Below are 19,414 nucleotides of genomic sequence, written 5' to 3'. Positions count from 1 at the left end.
TTCTGTCCTCTACCTTTGCTAACATTAATGTCTTTTCCAGTGATCCATGCTTCTCATTATGTGGCCAAAGTATGACAGCCTCAATTTGATTATCTTGGCTTCCAAGAAGATTTAAGACTTGATCTATTCCAGGACCCCATTTGTCTCTTTGATTGTCCATGGTATCCTAACCAGCACCACATTTCAAATGAGTTGATTTTATTTCTGTCTGCTTTCTTCACTGTTCAGCTCTCACATTCATACAAGGTGATGGGGAATACAATGACTTGGATGATTCTAACTTAATGCTCAGTTGTGTATCTTTACTCTTCAGGATCTTTTGCTAGTTCTTTCATACTGTAGCTGCCCTTCCTATTCGTAGTCTTCTTCTTATTTCATGACTGCAGTCACCATTCTGTTAAGTGTTTGATCCTAGGTATGGGAGTTCTTTAACTATTTTGATTTCTTCATTGTCAAGGTTGAATTTATGTATTTCTTCTGTGGTCATTATTTTTGTTTTCTTTTATGTTCATCATTAAGCCTGCCATCACATTTTCATTTTTGACCTTTCTTAGTAGCTGTTCCAAGTCTGTGATGTCTTCTGCCAATATTATAGTCTCATCCATCTATCTTAGGTTGTTGATGTTCCTTCCTCTTATCTTTACTCCTGCTTTTTCTGAATCTAACCCTGCTTTTCTTATGATGTTTTTGGCATATAAATTGAACAGATAGGGTGATAGAATGCAGCCTTGCCTGATCCATTTGCCATTCTGTTTCTTTGTATTATGTTTTGACAGTAGCTTCTTGTCCTTGGTAAAGATTTCTCAGCAGGACTACAAAATGCAGTGGCTTTAGAGCGTTCCATAGCTTTTCATGATATATACAGTCATGTGCTTTGCTATAGTCTATAAAGCACATGCAGGGGTTTTTTTCCTGGAATTCCTTGGTGCACTCCATTAGCCATTGTATGTTTGCAATGTGGTCTGTAGTGCCTCTTCCTTTATTGAATCCCACTTGTACCTCTGGAATTTCTCTCTCCAGGTATGATTGGATTCTATGTTGCATGAATTTGCTTGCATGGGATATTAATGCTTTGGTCCTATAGTTGTTGCAGCCTTTTGTATCTCCTTTCTTGTGGATTGGCATATATATTGAGCATTTCCAGTTTGTTGGCTATCACTTTGTTTTCCATATTTGTTGGCATATTTTAGTTAACATTAAAATTTCTTCTGCTTGTGTGCACTATAGCAGTTCAATTGGGATATCATTTGTACCTGGTGATTTATTTCCCCCCCGATTTCTCTTATTGAAGATTATTTTTTAGCTATTCTACTGGGATTTATTGACTATGAATCCACAATTTGTTTCTTTATACCTATAACCTATAAGGGCCAATCTAACAAGATTTTAATTTTTTCAAAACCCTTTTTTCTGTTTCTTAGGACTTTAAAAAGCTGAATTACTGCTACCAAATTCAACTCAAATTCAGGATACATCTGGATTTTATCGCATGCGTTTTTTACAAGAATGACAACAAGTAGGTGGGTGCATCCTGGGTAACATTCAACTAGAATCCAAGTTCAGCCAGCTGATTTGCAACGCCAGGAAGCTCCCAACTTTGAAAAGAGGCCGGCTGAACTCTGATTCTAGCCGGATGTTACCCAGGAAGCACCTGCCCAGTGGCGTCAGCAGCAAAAATGTGTGCGATAAAATTTGGATGCATCACGAATTCGAATTGACTTCGGCAGTGGTAGTTCGGATTTTTAAACTGTACGATAATCTCCTTAGTTAAGAAATAATCATAAACGGGCATGTAATATAATGTTCCTGTCTTGCTGCCTGTATTAAAATCCACTCTGTAAAGAGAGACTTTCTTTTACTATTCCACCCCCCCCCCCCCCCCCCCCGCACTCAATTTTAATTAATACATATCTCCATCTTATATAAACATCTTTATCTCTTGCCTACATTTTAAACAATCATCAGGGGACGTTTGGAATCACATACACAACTGAATGCTACAAATACTTGGTGCTCTATTAGTTTAAAAAGATTTCCAAATAACATTTATCAAAGGTCTTATCTTTAAATTTTATCAGCAAATAATGCATTATTTTTGCTCAGTAACTGAAATAATATATTAACAGATGAAAAAGACAGATTACTTTGGCTCTAAGCAGAGCAAATTACGGTTCTAAAGCTAATATTTGGAAACTGTACCATGATTGCTTTCACTGTAAAGAGATTTCTGAAACAGAAAAAAACAGATTAAAAATAATTAGTTTTTCAAATAGAGTGCTTAATAAGAATTCAAAGATAAAGCCATGTTAGTCTGTAGAATGAGTACGTAGAGAGATCCTGTAGCATCTTTGAGAGTAAATGAAAGAAAGAAATTGGCAGCATGACCTTTCCTAGACTTCAGTCTACTTCCTCAGATGCAGGAAGTAGATTGAAGTCTACACAAGCTCATGCTGCCAATTTCTTTCTTTCAGTTAGTCTCAAAGGTGCTACAAGTGCTCAATATGTTTAAAGCAATCCAATGTAAATCAATTACTAGGATATTGAGTCTTTCCAAGGAGCTTGGACCTTGGCAGCTCCCCAAGCACGGCAGGTGCTGACTGGAACTCTGTTGTAACTGTTTAGGACAGGTACCAGCAAACATACTTAATGTCACATCTTAACAAACATATGAAACACCAACAGTTTTAAAAAGATTGTCCAAAACACACTGCGGAAATAATCCATTTAAGGCTGCTTTAGTTGCCCTGGCTCAATGCTAGGGAATTCTGGTAACTGTGGTTTTATGAGACATTTAGCCTTCTCTGTCAGAGCTTTGGTGCCACAATAAACCACAGCTCCCAGGATTCTCTAGCCCTGAGCCAGAGCAGTTAAAGTGGTCTCAAACTGTATTATTTCTACAGTGTGTTTTGGGCTGATATGGACAAGCTTGGAATGTGTCCAGAGGATGAAGACAAAGGCAGCATCTACATTGCTAAAATAATCAATCCTGACACCTTTTTAGCTGCCATGCTTCAATGCTATGGAATTCTGGGAACTCTGGACCCATTCCGAGCTTGTCCTACAGCATCTGGTATTCATTGGTGGTATCCCATCCAAGTACAATACCTTAAAAACAAACACTGTACAATTCACACAAGAATAAAGGCTCTGTTTTGCCTCCTATATGTTGTGGTGCCCTGGAGCCCCAATGCAAAGTACTGCAGCCAGTATTGCAGCCACAAGGTTGTGAGTTTGATCCCAGGGTTGACTCAGTCTTGCGTCCTTCTGTAGGTTGCTAGAATAAGTACCCAGCTTGTTGGAGGCAAGTGGCTTACAGACTGTAAACCGCTTAGAGAGTGCTGAGTTCAGTATGAAGCGGTACAGAAATGTAAAAGCTTTCGCTATTGCTCGTCCTCCTTTGCAGTTAGGAGGACATCTGGTCACCCTTGCATAAGTGTTGCAACCTCCAGCTTTGCCTTGCTTGCAACAAAGGCAACTACAACGCAAGGGGCACTTGCTCCATTCATTCTCTGGGAATAATAGTCTGATACGGAGTTCCTGCATGTTCCCAAAACATCTGCTGCTGGCGGGGCCAAGGGTTGTGCCCCTGCCCTGCCTTGCCCAGCATTGTAGCTCATACTTCAGCCACAACACCTTGCAACACCTCTTGAGAAAAGAGGTACAACCTAATGGCTGCATGCGCACTGCAGAAATAATACGGTTTGACACCGCTTTAACTGCCATGGCTCAGAAATAATCCAGATTGACACATGAAGTTCTATGAATTGTAGTTTTGTGAGACTTTTAGCCTTCCCTGTCAGGGAGCTCTGGGGCCACAGCAAACTACAGTTCCCAGAATTCCACAGCAGTGAGCCATGAAATTTAAAGTGGTGTCAAACAAGCTTATTTCTGCAGTTGTACCTCACAGAAGGGGAGGCTAAACGTCTCACAAAGGTCCAAAGCACATTGCAGAAATAATCCCGTTTGAGACTTTTTTACCTGCCCTGGTTCACTGCTAGGGAATCCTGGGGAGTGTAGTTTTTGGGAGACACTTGAGCCTTCTCTGTCAGAGATGGCTCTGGGGTGCCACAATAAACTACAATTCCCAGAATTCCCCAGCACTGAGCCAAGTCAGTTAAAACGGCCTCAAAACTGGATTATTTCAGCAATGCAGAGGCAGACTGTAGTCCCAAGGGAGGTGCTAGGTGCCTTTGCGGGGGAGCACTATCGTCGTGGGTTCCACTCCAGTCCAGGCTCTCTTGGAGCCACTCCTTCTCTCCTCCTCCCGGCGTCACTCACTGGGCGCCAGCAGCAGCAGCAGCAGCAGGGCCTTGGCTCCGCCCGAACAAGATGGCGGCTCCCGCGGGGCCTTGAAGGATGAGGCTGACTCGGAAGAGGGCTTGCTCAGCGCTGCTGGGCGCCTACTTGCTCTTCTCCCTCTACGCCGCCTACAGCGTCTTCCTTAAGCCTCGCAGGCCTCCCGCGCCCCGGACAGGCCTCAGGGAGAGGCCCGGAAGGGCAGGTAATGGGGCACTGGGCCGCCTCCCTCCCTTTCTATCTCTCTCTCTCTTCCTCCCTCCCTCCCTTTCTTTCTTTCTTTCTTTCTTTCTTTCTCCCCTCCTCCCTTCCTTCCTTTCTTTCTCTCGCTCTCCCTTCCTCCCTTTCTTTCTCTCTCTCTCCTTTCCTTCTTTTCTTCCTTCCTTCCTTTCTCCCTCCCTCCCTCCCTCTTTCTTTCTTTCTTTCTCTCTTTCTTTCTTTTTCTCCTTTCCTCCCTCCCTCCTTCCCTTCCCTCCGTTTTTTCTTTCTTTCTCTCTCTCTCTTTCTTTCTTTCCTTCCTTCCTTCCATTCTCCCTCCCTTTCTTTCTTTCTTTCTTTCTTCCTCCCTTTCTTCCTCTCTCCTTCCCTTCCTTTTTTCTTTCTCCTTTCCTTCCTTCCTTCCATTCTCCTTCCCTTTCTTTCTTCCTCCATTTCTTCCTCCCTCCCTCCTTCTCTTCCTTTTTTTCTCTCCTTTCCTTCCTTCCATTCTCCCTCCCTTTCTTTCTTTCTTCCTCCCTTTCTTCCTCCCCCCTTCCCTTCCTTTTTTCTTTCTCCTCTCCTTCCTTCCATTCTCCCTCCCCCCTTTTTCTTTCTCCCTTCCTTCCTTCCTTCATCACCTTGCCTTGCCTTGAAATTTCCAATCTGTAGGTCATTGTTTCGTTTTCCATATTCACTGACATATTTTAGTTAGAAAATAATAATAATAATAATAATAATAATAATAATTATTATTATTATTATTATTATTTGTCTCCCACCTCTCCCTGGGTTGGATCGAGGCTGGTAACAACAAACAAAAACAATAAAATCAAACATGACTATCAACAGATAAAAGCATAATAAGACTTATTAGATCTTAGTTACCCAATCTCCCCTCCACCCTAAAATACTATTAAAAACGATACCCAATAAAATGGTTAATAAAATGAATTGAGGTCAAAGTCTGGTGGGTACAGCTAAACAAATGGAGAGTGAAAATTCTAAGGAGATCAGTTAGGGAAGGCCTGCCAGAAGAGATCCATTTTATTGCCTTCTTAAAGGCCTCCAAAGATGTTAGATGGCGGATCTCATCCGGCAGGTCATTCCAGATTTTTGGAGCGGCAACAGAGAACATCCTCTGGGAAGTTGTCTTCAGTCTAGTTCTCTCTAACTGCAGTAAGTTCTTCCCAGAGGACCTGCAGGAAGGATTGTATGGGAGGAGGCGTTCCCTCAGGTAAGCTGAGCCCATGCCATGCAGGGCTTTATAGGTAATAACCAACACCTGATACTGTTCCTGGAAGCTAATCGGCAGCCAGTGTAGGTATTTTGAGATAGGTGTAATAGAATCAAATTTGGAACTCCCTGTCACCAATCTGGCTGCCATATTTTGGACCAATTGCAGCTTCCGAACGTGGCATGAGGGTTGCCCCATGTAGAGCACATTGCAGAAATCGAGACAAGAGGTTACTAGTGAATGTACAACTGTTTCTAGGTTTTCTCGTTCCAGGAAGGGCCGTAGCTGGTGAATCAGCCGAAGCTGATAATGGGCGCTCCTGGCTGTCGCATCCACCTGGGATGACAGCTGTAGCGATAAGTCCAGGAGCACCCACAAGCTACGAACACAGTCCTTTAGTGGAAGTGTGACCCCATCCAGAACTGGGAAGCTTATCACCATATCTGGACTGGGATTGCCTATAGCGAGTACCTCCATCACTGAAGCAGTCCGAGAAATGGAGAAACAAATTTGTGTGTCATCAGCATACTGATAACACACTGCCTCATGTCTCCGGATGATCTCACCCAGCAGCTTCATGCAAATGTTGAATAGCATTGGCAACAGTATCATGCCTTGAGGGGTGCCTGATTTGAGCTCCCTCTTGGCCGAACAACTGTCACCAAGCGACACCATTAGGAACCTGCCCGAGAGATAGGACCGGAACCACTGCAGAGCAGTGCCTCCGACTCCCAATTCCCTCAGGCGCTCCAGAAGGATACCTTGGTCTATGGTATCAAAGGCCGCTGAGAGGTCCAAGAGCACCAACAGGGCCACATTTCCCGTCAATGCACAGACAGAGATCATCGACCAAGTCAAGAATTTGACCAGATTATACCTTGTAGTTTGAAACAGCTCATCCAATGAGGCTTTTAATACATGTTCAATACATGTTCCAGTCCCAAGAAAAGGTAATACCAACTATTTCAGGGGAAACCTTTCCTCCATCACTTACCATAATACAGTGGGCCCTTGCTGGGGTTTGGTTCTAGGACCCCCTGTGGATAACAAAATCTGAGCATGCTCAAGTCCCATTAAATACAATGGCATAGTAAAATGATGTCCCTTATATAAACAACAAAATCAAGGCTTGCTTTTTGGAATTTATGTTTTTTAAAAATATTTTCAAGCTATGGATGGTTGAATCTGTGAATAAAGAATCTGTGGCTATGGAGGGCCAACTATAATCAAAATCAGAAGATTACATTACATATGATAGCCTTCATATTATTGTAGTTCAACTTATGGCAGCCCTACAAATGAGAGACCCACAAGTCACACAACCATCAGCAGTCCTATTCAGGTCTGGCAGTCTCAGAGCCATAGCAATGGCAATAGCAGCTTCATTTATATATCACTTCATACCACTCTAAGCAGTCTCTAAGCAGTTTACAACTGTAAGGTAATTGCCTCCATCAAGCTGGGTACTCATTTTAGCAACCTTGGAACGATGCAAGCCTGAGTCGAACCTGAGCCTTGGCTGGTATTGAAAAAACACAGATGGTTACGTACCATTTTATTTAATAGTGGGGACATGTGCGCAGCCTCATGCACTCAGCATGCACACACCATTGTTGAATAAAATGGAGTGTGGTAATCCACAGGCACTCAAATCTGTGTATAGTTAGCCCACTATGGGCCTACTGTATTGCATATCACTATTAAACAGTTAGGAACCAGCGTGGTGTAGTGGTCTGAGTGTTAGCCTACGACTCTGGAAGCCAGGATTTGATTTCCAGCTTGGCCATGAAACCCACTGGGTGACCTTGAGCAAGTCACACGCTCTCAACTTCAGGGGAAGGCAATGACAAACCTCCTCTGAACAAATCTTGCCAAGAAACCCCATGATAGGTTAGCCTTATGGTCGGCATAAGTCAGAAATGACTTGAAGATGCACAACAGCAACAGCTGGACAGTTTGCTTGTCGTAGCAGCAATTAACACAGAGATGCTTCATGCTGTAGATTTATGTAATGAGCCTTGAAACACAGGTGTGGAATCTGTGGCTTTCCAGATATTAATTAACTTTGACTCCCATCAGTTTCTTTGACTAGACATGATATGTTGCAATCCAACATCAGGAGAGCTACAGTTTCCTAATTGTTGCCTTAGAAGAAGAATCCTGCTATTTGGGGATAGATCTATAGCTATGTCTATACCAGCACACATTATATCGGTTAGCTTTTTCCAAAACAATATTACTCCTGTGGTAAAATGTTTGCATAAACTGGCATGCCTGTCTGACATACTGTCTAGTAGCACTCATTTTGTGTTACTTAAACTGTTGTACTAGAATGAGTTTAATACATGTTTAATTAAAGTAAAACCTTTTGCTTTCTTGAGCCCAAGCCTCATGTTCGTGTTGTCTCTGTGGTGTTATCATCAGCACTCCTCTTATATGTAAAATAAATATCAAGCATCTAACCGTACTAAGAGCCAAAATGAAAGGGAAAAAAATCATCTCTTCATAAATGGACGTATGAGCACTGATGCAAACTATGAAGAATTTGCTGCTTTTTCTTTGAAACACATTTTGCACATCCAATTTAACTTTACAGTTCCTGGTAAGGCTAATACATTTGCATATCTGCATAATTAAGTGGAGCAAAGAAATGGGTGTATGGAATGGTGAAAAGACAGAATAATAGTAGTGTTCCAACACACTCATTGAAAAGCCAGCACTACAAAACTAAAAACACGTTTCACCCATAAACGTGCTTTCAAAATTTGAGATAAAAAAACTTTTCGGCAACTTATTTTCTTCAAATTTTATATCAAATTATAGCTGATAGAAGCCAGATACGGGTCAAAGGGGGCATCATTTTGAAACATAACAAGCTCTGTTTTTTAATAAATAATAATAATAATAATAATAATAATAATAATAATACCAATGGTAATTCCAGTACTGAAGAGATTTTGTCCATGAGAGCAATATTGTAAACAGATTTATATTGTATGTCTCATTTTTTACCCCATCCACTTGCTTTGTCCCACTATGCCGTATTTTTCTGTAATGAGTAGAGTTGTGAGCATTATGTTCTGTGTAAAAGTTGTCAGCATGACAGAGTTCCATTGTTAGGATCTGGTGTGAAAAAATGGCACACACCCCAAAAGCCTTCCCCCCCCCCCTTCCTTCCTTCCTTCCTTCCTTCCTTCCTTGGTGATTAAGGGAATACAGTCACCCTTCTGTATCCATGGATTCTTTATCCACAGATTCATGCATTCATAGCTTTACAATATGTTTTTTAAATAATAAATTCCAAAAGCAAATCTTGATTTTACTATTTCATATATGGGACACCGTTTTATCATCTCTTTTATTTAATGGGACTTTGAACATGCACAGATTTTGAGACTAACTGAAAGAAATAAGTTGGCAGCATCAGTTTTTGTAGACTTAAGTCTACTTCCTCAGATGCATTTGCTGGAGTGGAAAGCCAGGGACAGAGCTATATATGGCACTGGTGTGTAAGAATGTCAATTCAAATCCAAAAGTGTATGGAAATGAAGTAGCAGGTCCAGTTTTAACAATAATCATTTGTGAACAGAAGCACTGGAAATTAGCTTTTGTGTGTGGGAATGAAGTGGCAAGTCCAGTTTGGCATTGGAAACTAGCCTGTAGGTGAAGAGAATAGATGAGTGTAGGACACTCCTATGAGGATGAGGACAGATAGTGTTGAAATGTGAGTAGTGTGCCAGGAAGCTGTTATCTTTGTTCAGTCCATTGCTGAGGGACTGTAGTCTGTGGATGAACTCCAATTCTGCTGTTTCTCTTTTAAATCCATCTTTGTAGTTCTTTTGTTCAAGGACTGCTGTTCTAAGGTCTGAGATGAGATTAAAATGTTCTGCCACTGGTTTTTCTATATTCCCATTCCTAATGTCTGAGTTATGTCAGTTTATCCTCTGGTGCATGGTCCCTGATGTAGAGTGCTGATGGGCATTAATGACATTGTATGGCATAAATCATATTGGAGAATGAGCTCTTGAAAGTCCCCCTAATATTGTGATTGATGTAATTAGGTCCTATGATGACATTTCCTGGATAAATGTGTGGACAGAGTTGTCATCTTAGTTTTTGGCAAGGCTTAGTGCCTGTGTCCTGATCTGTGTCGTGTGTCCTCATGTAGGTAAGTACCTGTTTGAAGTTTGTACTTACCTACAGCAGAACTCACAACACAGATGGGGACATAGGTACTAAGCCTTGCCACAAAGGCAACAGCAAACCTTTGCAGAAGAAAGCCTGTCAAGATAACCCTATGATAGGGTCATCTTAGGATCCCCATAAGTCAGAAATAATTTAAAGGCACACAGCAATGACAACAATAAGCTGTTTTAGGAGCAGTGTGGTGTAGCGATTTAACTATTGGACTGCAACTCTGAAGACCATAGCTCGAATCCCCACTGGGCAGGTCACCCACTCAGTCTCAGAAGAAGGAAAAGGCAAACCCCCTCTTAACAAAACTGACAAGAAACTCTCATGATAGTTTTGCCTTAAGGTCACCATATTGGAAATAACTTGAATCACATAGCAACAAATACGTTGCTTTGGGCTCCATATAAGGAGAAAATCAGGATATAAATCAAATAAATAAATAAAAGCAGCAAGGCAGGTAGCTTTGTAGAGTAATTGATCCCTACCACTGGAATGGAAGGGAATATAATAAAAGCCATTCTAAGCTAAAATAAAATAGCAAGGGATAAAGAGAAGAAAACATTGCAATTCAGAAATCAGATATCACTTAATGGCAACGTATGTGATGTGTGGCATTATCACATACTTTTAGCTTGCTCTCCTTAATTATCCTAAACTAGCCAAGTTGGTTGCAGAAATAGTAGAGTGAATTGGAAATGGTGGAAGTTGGGAGATAGAAGTAGGAAGTAGAAAAAGAGGAAGGCCATATGATAGATGGATGGACTCTATTAAGGAGGACATGGGTATGAATTTAAAGGACTTAAGCCGAGCAGTGGAGGACAGGGATTCTTGGAGACATTTCATCCACAGGATCTCCATGAGTCGAGATTGACTCGAGGGCAATTAAAACAACAACAACAAATTCCCTAGACATATTTTGAGTTACCAGGGATTCAGACAGATTTTGCATACAACATGCTGTGCTACAACCATGTTTCCATGGTTTAACAAAACATTTATACACTTCTGACGTTACAGTTTTAGTGTGTGAATAGCATGGATTGGTTACAACATACTGTTATAAAAAGGACTTTAGAGTACCTTGCCTGTTGATGTAGTCTTTTCATCCTCAGAACATGCTGCTTTGGGAGCTGAAGAATGGAATCCTTGGGAAGTTGATGAAAAAAATGATTTGCAGCAGAAGTCTGCAAATAACCATCACCTACTGAAAAAGACGGAAGGGCAAAAGGAACAAACAGATCTTAGAGTTCAAATCTGGGGGAAAGCTGCTATTGGTAGGTACATAAATATTGTGATTGCTATATCCAAATATCATTGCTTCTTGTTTCAATGCAACCTGAAACATTTCCACAGTGAAATCCTACTTTTGGCAAAGGAATTACTTCCTAGTAAATGTATTTAGGACTGCAGCATTTAGCTGGAAATCAGTCCTATCAGTAGTGATTGGATTTCTGTCTGAGTGGAGGGGAGGGGGATATGACCCTGAAGAGATGGCTTGAAGCTGCCTCTTCTGAAGACAGATTGGGGCCATGGCAAACACACCGCAGCCCCAATCCATCTTGAAGTTGGCCATAAAAAGAGCAGTAAAGATCCTCTCTTTTCTCGACTGGCAAAAAGCCGGCTTGTTCCACCCCACCATGGTTTGAAGCCAGCTACAAGCTGCTCCAGAGGTTTGCAGCATATAAACACCACGCCACCAGAATGTCTTGAAGCCGCCCACATTTGGGTGGCCACTGAGCTTCTGGGCGGTTTCAGGGCATCATCAGAGCATGTAGTGTGTAAAGTCTGCACTCTGTTGATGCCATGAAGGCATCTTTTATGGGCTGTCTGTTCTGGCCCAGAATGTTTTTGTGTGTTTTTTGGTTTGATTTGTTTTTTGCTGTAAAATGGGGCAGGACATTATCTGCCAAGTTTGTTTGACAGTTAACTGTTATTACTCATTCTTATGATTAAAATTGTGGAAACAATGTCAGTGGTATGGACTTGATAAATTCATTGAGAAATACACAGTTATTAGATATTGTTAACAGTTGATGAATAATTCTTATGAAAAGCAGTGTGTTTTGTGTGGATGTGCACAAATTGCATGTCCTATACAGATTCTCATAATGGAAGCCTGTTGGTCCTTTTTGGTTCTAGTGGGGCCAGCCAAGAAGTAGAGAAGGTACTCAGCTCTTTTGTGGTCCATGCAATTTCCATTCTGTTTTCATTTTACATGTGGTTTCATGCTCGTGTGTGTCCTTGGAGGTGTGCATTTTGAACCTTCTCAGTCGGCCAGATTTAAAACCATGGGCCTAGAAATGATATGGATGGGCTTGTACATAAGCCTATTTCTATTTTCAAAATTACTGCTCTCCTCCATGCTCTGAAATATTTTTTCTGTTGTGTGAAGATAACTGACATTATTACTTATGTGAAAGTGTCACAGAGTTCTTCTGGTGTTATTTGCTCTGATTGTTAACATTCATCATGTATGTTGGAAGCCATAAGACTTGACTCATAGAAAGAAACAAGAAGTATCCCCTCTGGCATCGTGAAGAAGGATAAAAAGCATCCTACTCAAATCTCATAACTCTTTTTTTAACCTGCCCAGTTTAAATTCTCTTTGTGAGAACAATATGCAGGAAGAGAAACCCTTACGTTTTGTTAACTGGTCTTGTTTACTTCCTGAATTTCACCCATTAATAGTATAAGGGCCTCGTAGGTTATTTTTATTCTCATTTAATCTTTCTTCGTCATTCTACTTTCTGGTAGATCCTCGTTTGCATTGATATCAGTTAACAATTTTCTGCTTTCCTGGAATATGCCTACTTTGCTTGTCTTTTATATCAAAGACTTTCTCTCAGTTTTCTTTGTATGCTGTAGTCATTCAGATGTATCTTTAACCATGACATTATAAATGGTGTTTTTATAGGTCTTTACCTGTGGCAGCATATCTTTGAAGGTCTGCTTGAGCCTGCAGATGTTTCAGCTCAGTGGAGAGAAGGAAGCATAAAAACAGAAAACTCATTCTTCAGGTACTAACTGTGTGATGCCTCTTGTCAGTTTGGTGCAGTATTATTTCATAGTCTGCTGTCATAACTACACTAGGAGTTTATGGGGATTGTAATCCCAAAAAGGTTTTTTCAAGCAATGGGCAACCCATGTTACATGTTACCATTATAGTGTCTTTCATACAGCCTGCTGAGTATCCAAGTAACCCTCCTCCATTATCTCCTCATATTCTTTTAAGATCTGTTAAAGTTCCAGGTGCCAATAGCCCATGATCCAGAGACAAGGGCATGTGTCACTCTACTGTGGATAGATGAAGACTCTACAAATACACTAACCTGGATCACAACATGCTGGTTATACTAGGTAGAGCAGCTCCTCAGCATCCAGTTAAAATGACCGTGGGGAGATGCTGTAATATTATGATTAAGAAGCTGACACACTAACACCCAGATTCTCTATGTACAGTCTTCTGGGCACAACTTCTGAAGTATTTAAGTGCTGAGAAACCAGGCTTCTCCTGTGCTTCTGAGAAAACTCAGTTTAAAAATGTAATGATGGCTGGCTTCCAGGGATGCATCTGAAATGGTTTGAGCCTCCTCTTCCCCTCTGTGGCCCATCATTCTATAACACCTTGTATTATTGTACTCAACGGCTGAAATATGTTAACCTGAGCTGTAAAATCATCACAACAGTATCTCATAATGGAAGACAAGACAGCTAATGTGGTGCAGTGCTTTTAGTTTCAGACTACAACTCTGGAGATCAGGGTTTGAATTCCCCATCAGCCATGAAAACCCACCAGGTGGCCTTGGGCAAGTCAGTCTTGCAGCTGATATAGTCAATTCCTTTCCATTAAGCTGTGTGGGAGACAACGACATCTTCCAGTTGACATAGTCACAAGCTTCCCATTAAGCTGTGTGAGAGGAAAAGAAGAAAGAAAATAGCAGAAAAATAAAAAGTTGCCACCCTGACTTTCCTCCTTGTCATAATCTATCAGGAGAACTTCAAATGATGTATGAAATCCACCGTGAACCAATCCCTTTAGGATTGCTCTGCTAGGCTGTAAGTTTTATATCTGAAAATATGTCCCGTTAAATTAAGTGGGAGATACTTCTGAGTTAATATGTATAGGATTGCATTTTAGGCATTTAATGTCTTTATTTCTTTCAGACTTTACCACTACTGGAAAGCAAAAAGTTAGCTTAATAGAAAATATAAAAGAAATTACATTTTAATACATACCAGCTGATTGCAGAAGTTTATTGGTTAACTTTATTGAGCAGCATATTCATTTATTTCAATATTTGTACCCTGTGTTTTGATCTATAGATCTCCAAAATTGTTAACGGGAGATGTTCTAGTTATGATATATTGTAAAAGAGAATCACTAGTCACCAACAGATTACAACAGAAAGAAATAACCAAGCAGTAGGATCAATAAAAACACCAGCAGCATTAAAGAAAAAGAAAGACTCAGCAAATCCCAGAAAGTTATATGAAAAATAATTACCATTGCTTGGTGCCAGATAATAAAACAAGAGAAATCCTCATCCTACCAGAAAGGATTTTGGGAGTGCCTTGTATGAGAGACCCCAAACTATACATTAGATGGTAGGAGGAAGTGAACAGGGACTTCAAGGAAAATATTAATGCACATTTTATGTAGGAAAATGTAATCATTCCATCATCCTCATCCCAGATTGTTGAGGGCATTAAAGGTTAAAATAGCACTTAGAATTGGGCCTAGGACCCAGGTGGAAGCCAGTAAAGCTGCTGGCTAAGATCCAGTTGTGGCTTAGTCAGTTGACCTAGGATGACCCCATGAATTCAGTTGACCTAGGATGACCCCATGAATTTCATACAGTTTTCTTAGGCAAGAAAGAAAGGGAGAAAAGAGAAGGTGTCACAGGGAGAGGGTGATGTCTGCTCCCTTCACCCAGTTCCAGAACTGCAGGTGGATGCTTCCCTTTGATTGATGCCTGGGTTTTTTCCCCGGCTGCAGAACTGTAACCAGAATACTGCCCATATAACCACACCTTCAATTACTAGATAGCTGTGGTTGGCAGATGCGCTGCATAAAGAAGTTGCCTTGTACAATGGGACAGCAGAGAAGCTCTATGAAAATATGTTTGCAGACTTTACACTTTGTGAACATAATCTAGAATTACAGCCTTCTCAGTGATGAGCACAAAGTATCTGACTTCCTTCCTTTGCAATACAGGTAAAATTAACAATGCTAACATCATTGACTAGCTAAATCCCAGCCCTTATATGCTTGACATTGCTCACTTTTGTTAACACCACCATGGACACATTCTGATTGAGTGGTGCTTTCTAAATGGCCCCATATCATTAAGGCACTAATTACTATGGTTGTTCAAGAAAGGGTGAAACTAAGAATCCAATTTAAATTAGTAAAAAAGAGTACTGGGCCAAGGGACATTTAAGGAAAATGCACAATAAGGATGAATCTTAAGACAGTATGTAGCTGCATTCCACGGGGCTGTCCACCTATCCCTAAAAACATGCATTCCCAGTCACTTTCAGCTTAATTCATTTATCATCATCTGGTATCTCACTGGTTGCCAACACATGTTTAGAGCTTCAACTGCCTAATACAGTATTTGAAAGTAGAGCATTTTGAGTCATCAGCATGCTGTTGGCAACCACACAAAGTCATGGAACAGTTTCACTTTGACTCTTCGATAACCCTGTGAAGCTACTGCCAAATTGTCACTTGGAGAAATGAAAAACTAGAACCATAAAGACTTCCTGGTGGCGTCTACATTTATCCCAGGCTTATAAAAGTGACTATAGTGAAGAGAATGAACTGCTAGGAAGAAAAGCAGAGTTGTCAGCCTTGTAGCTGCAACATGGAGTGGGGATGATGACAGTGGATGGTGCAGTCCTGACTATGGCTAATAGGGCTCACAGTTGTCCCTATCTGGAGGGCAGGGAATGGCATTTTCTGTCGTTAAGGTTTCTTAGCACAAAAGCTCAACTCCTTGTAAAAAAACTTATTGACTAAGGTTATGTGGGAAAGAGATGCTTGGTAGCCTATGGCCAGCCTTAGTGCTTTGCCCTCTGATGTTATAAATAGAACAGAGGAGCAGCTAGAGGAAACAGAAAGGAGGATTGGGTAACTCCTACATAAAGAGCTATTAAAATCTGTCAGAAGACAATATGTAAACAATATTGTTAGTAACTGTCATGTTTGAGAAATGCTATCCATGTCAGAATTCTTGACCTTATTTTGAACATTTGTAATCAAGTCTCCTATCTGTACTAACTGTAAAATGTAGTCCCTGATCTCCAAATTAAAAAGTTGGCATTCCTCCTGTTTCCCTTTTATTATTGCTCTGGGAATTTTTGAGAAAAGCATTGAATGAATTGATTCAGAATTCTTGTAATTAAAACGTTGTTTGTTCTCCAGGTAAGTCAGTGGTAGCCTCCCTTACACAGCACCGTCTGGATATTGTGGACTACAGTTCTTATGAGCCCCAACTAACATGGCTAGTAGTATGCAATCACGGGAAGTGAAGTCCAAAATCTGGGGAGTACCAGGATGGCTTGTCTTTGGAACAGTCATTCCACATCAGAGCAAATTAAATTTAATTATTAGGACTTGCTCTCTTATCATCCTACATTTTAAAGGTTATGTTGTTGTTGTTGTTTTGCATTGTGAATATTTTGGATTGAGTTCAAATTATATTTTACTGATGCATTCCACTCCAAGCAACTAAAATGAATTGCAAGTATTTTTAAAAATATATACTAGAAGCCTTTTAGCCTGTCATGTTCCTGCCCAACATCTCTTCATTTCAGTGTTTTATTTCTGGCAACCTCCACTGAAATGAAAGGAGCGAATGCAGTTGCAGTGCTTGTTGGATTGAGTGTGGATATGATAAAGAATACATTATACCAGCACAAATCTTCAACTTAAGCATGTAGTAGCTTGGTCAACACTTGGTAAATCTTACTCTCAAGGTGACGATATTAAGACCTAACACTGACAGATTATGTAGGACAAAGCCTTATGTTAGCCTTAATATCATTTGAAGAAGTTCCACACAGTTTTTATGTGTGTATATGTAATACTGAGCACCAGTTAAACAGCATGATAACTGTTATTTAAGATTCCTATCTGCTGTATTAAGAGAGCTAGCATGGTATAGTGGTTTGAGTGTTAGACAAGGACTGAGCGAGATGAGAGTTAGAATTCCCACTTGGCCATGGAAACCCATTGGGTAACCTTGGGCAAATCCTGCTTTCTCATCCTCAGAAAGACAATGGCATGCGCCCTCTGAATAAATCTGGTCAAGAAAACTCTGTAATAGTTTCACCTTAGGGTCACCATAAGTCGGAAGGAAAATGAATGCACGTAACAGCACCCTCATCCTGCTATATTGTATGATGTTTATAATAACAGCAGAACTTTCTGTGCTTGTGCTTTGTCATTCACAGCTTCATCACAGGTCCAGCTGTAGTCCCTGGCTACTTCTCCGTAGAAGCTGAAAATGTGGTGTTGGTGCTGAATGGCAGGGAGGAAGGAAAGATCTCCTATGCCACCCAGTGGCTGCATTATACACAAACACTAGTACAAACTCGCAAGCTGCGGCATGTCGCTGTTTTGTTGCTTGGAAGTGAACAATGTAGAAATGAATGGATTTACCCTTATTTAAAAAACTATGGAGGGTTTGTGGACCTTCTCTTTGTAATATATGACAGTCCCTTCGTGAATGAAGAAAATATTTTCCAGTGGCCTTTGGGAGTAGCTACGTAAGTATCAAAATGATCTGGGGAATGCTTTAGACCAGTGGTTCCTAAACTTTGGTCCTTCAGATATTTTGAACTTCAGCTTCCAAATTTCCTGAATGTTGGCCAGCTGGCTAAGGCTTCTGGAAGCTGAATTCCAAAACACGTAGAGGACCAAAGTTTGAGAATAGCTGCTTTAGATTTTCATGATAACTGATATTAATTAAGATGGAATGCAATTAGAACATATAAAGCTTATGGAATTCCTGTTGAGCTGTGCTCTATAAACAATAGTGTTTTACTACCATAATGGTATACAGTGGAGCCTTATCTTATGTGGGCTTCCATTCCAGAACACCCTCCCCCCATGTAAGTCAAAAACTACATATGCTCAAGCCCCATTCAATATAATGGGGATTGGGCATGGCGGTGCACATGCCCCACAGGCATGCGCACCATTCACTATATTGCCGTGCTGCTTCAGCGTAAGCTGAAAGCCGCATATAGTGCACCCACGTATGGCATGGGCACACTGTACTACAGTAATCATTTTACTATAGTAATATAGTTGCAGGCTTTTGCTTTCATTTTAAAGAAATAAGCATTTTTCTTTACATGAGTGGATTTACATTTTAGCTTTACATGAGTGGATTGCAATCCTAGACTCATATTTAAGCTTCGTTGAGCACAATGGGGCTTCTAAGCCAGTGCATATAGGATTGCACAGGTAGTTTAACCTTCACTGGTTACATTTAATGACATTTAATATATACGTATGCTATAGGCAGGAGATAAATATTCCAAGAAAAGTTAGAGCCAAAACAGACTGGCAAAAAACACCAGCTTTGGGGTGATGTGGAGACATGGTGTATGCACAGCCTGTGTGCCCCAACGCCACTCCCAATCACACCATACCACTGACCACACACTGGGTGGCATCATGGCATTTACAGCATGGCATTTACACATGCCGCATCGCAGAAATTCCGAAAAGCCACCACCGTGGCAGAAAGGGCACTTTTTTCCCACCCCAAGAAGAAATTGCATGTTGCCGCTGCTTTTTGGGCTGGCAAAATGCTGGATCGGGGCCACAGCGTGTGGTTGTCACAGTTCTGACCCAGCTCCCCTTTACTGCCATCTGTTTCAGCCCTTACTTTATTGGAGTTTACATTTTACTGTCCTGTCTCAGTCCCCACATGTACAATATGGAGAGTGACCTCTGCCTGCATTGAGATCCCTCCAAACCAACACCATCAGAAACAACATTTGATAGAAAATGTAGGCCTGTGACGCAAACGTTATTACTTTTCTTTTCCTGTATGATTTGTTAACATTTTGCTTGATGAACAAGCCAGTGGAGCTTCGAAATCTTGCATGATGTATTTTGTGCATTTTTGTTATCCAAATAAAAGATATTGCTGTTTTGTGAATTTCAAACCAAATTTTGTGTCTTTTTCATCCATGTTGCCAAAGAAATGGATAATGATCAGGAATGGAAATTTTTTTTGAGGGGGTAACAAATGCATGGGGAGATGGTGTGGGGCAGTTGAAGGCAAGCCTTTATAGATGGAGATGGGTGAATAACAATGCATACCTGTGTATGTTTATCCAAGAATCTTTATTATAGAATTCAGTGAGACCCTTATGGGTAAATGTGCATAGCAGTCTCCAGGTGTATTGTACTGCAACTTTTTATCCCCAGCCAGCACAGCTAATGTGTTGTAGTCTGGAGGGTACCAGATT

At 40.8% G+C, this 19,414-nt stretch overlaps 1 protein-coding gene across 1 annotated transcript in view; it reads left to right on the top strand.

Moving 5' to 3' along the window:
* The first annotated feature begins 4,309 nt into the window (after positions 1–4,309).
* RXYLT1 (ribitol xylosyltransferase 1) overlaps positions 4,310–19,414 on the top strand; it is a 22,133-nt gene continuing 7,028 nt past the window's right edge. Inside the window, exons 1-4 of the mRNA XM_042470034.1 lie at positions 4,310–4,501; positions 11,035–11,196; positions 12,837–12,939; positions 17,381–17,695. Coding sequence (XP_042325968.1) covers positions 4,357–4,501; positions 11,035–11,196; positions 12,837–12,939; positions 17,381–17,695 — 725 coding nt within the window. The 5' untranslated portion in view covers positions 4,310–4,356. The remainder of the gene's footprint in view (positions 4,502–11,034; positions 11,197–12,836; positions 12,940–17,380; positions 17,696–19,414) is intronic.

Source organism: Sceloporus undulatus, chromosome 5 (assembly GCF_019175285.1).
Source record: "Sceloporus undulatus isolate JIND9_A2432 ecotype Alabama chromosome 5, SceUnd_v1.1, whole genome shotgun sequence".
NCBI classification, from domain to species: Eukaryota; Metazoa; Chordata; class Lepidosauria; order Squamata; family Phrynosomatidae; genus Sceloporus; species Sceloporus undulatus.
This window is presented reverse-complemented; position numbering and strand designations above follow the sequence as displayed.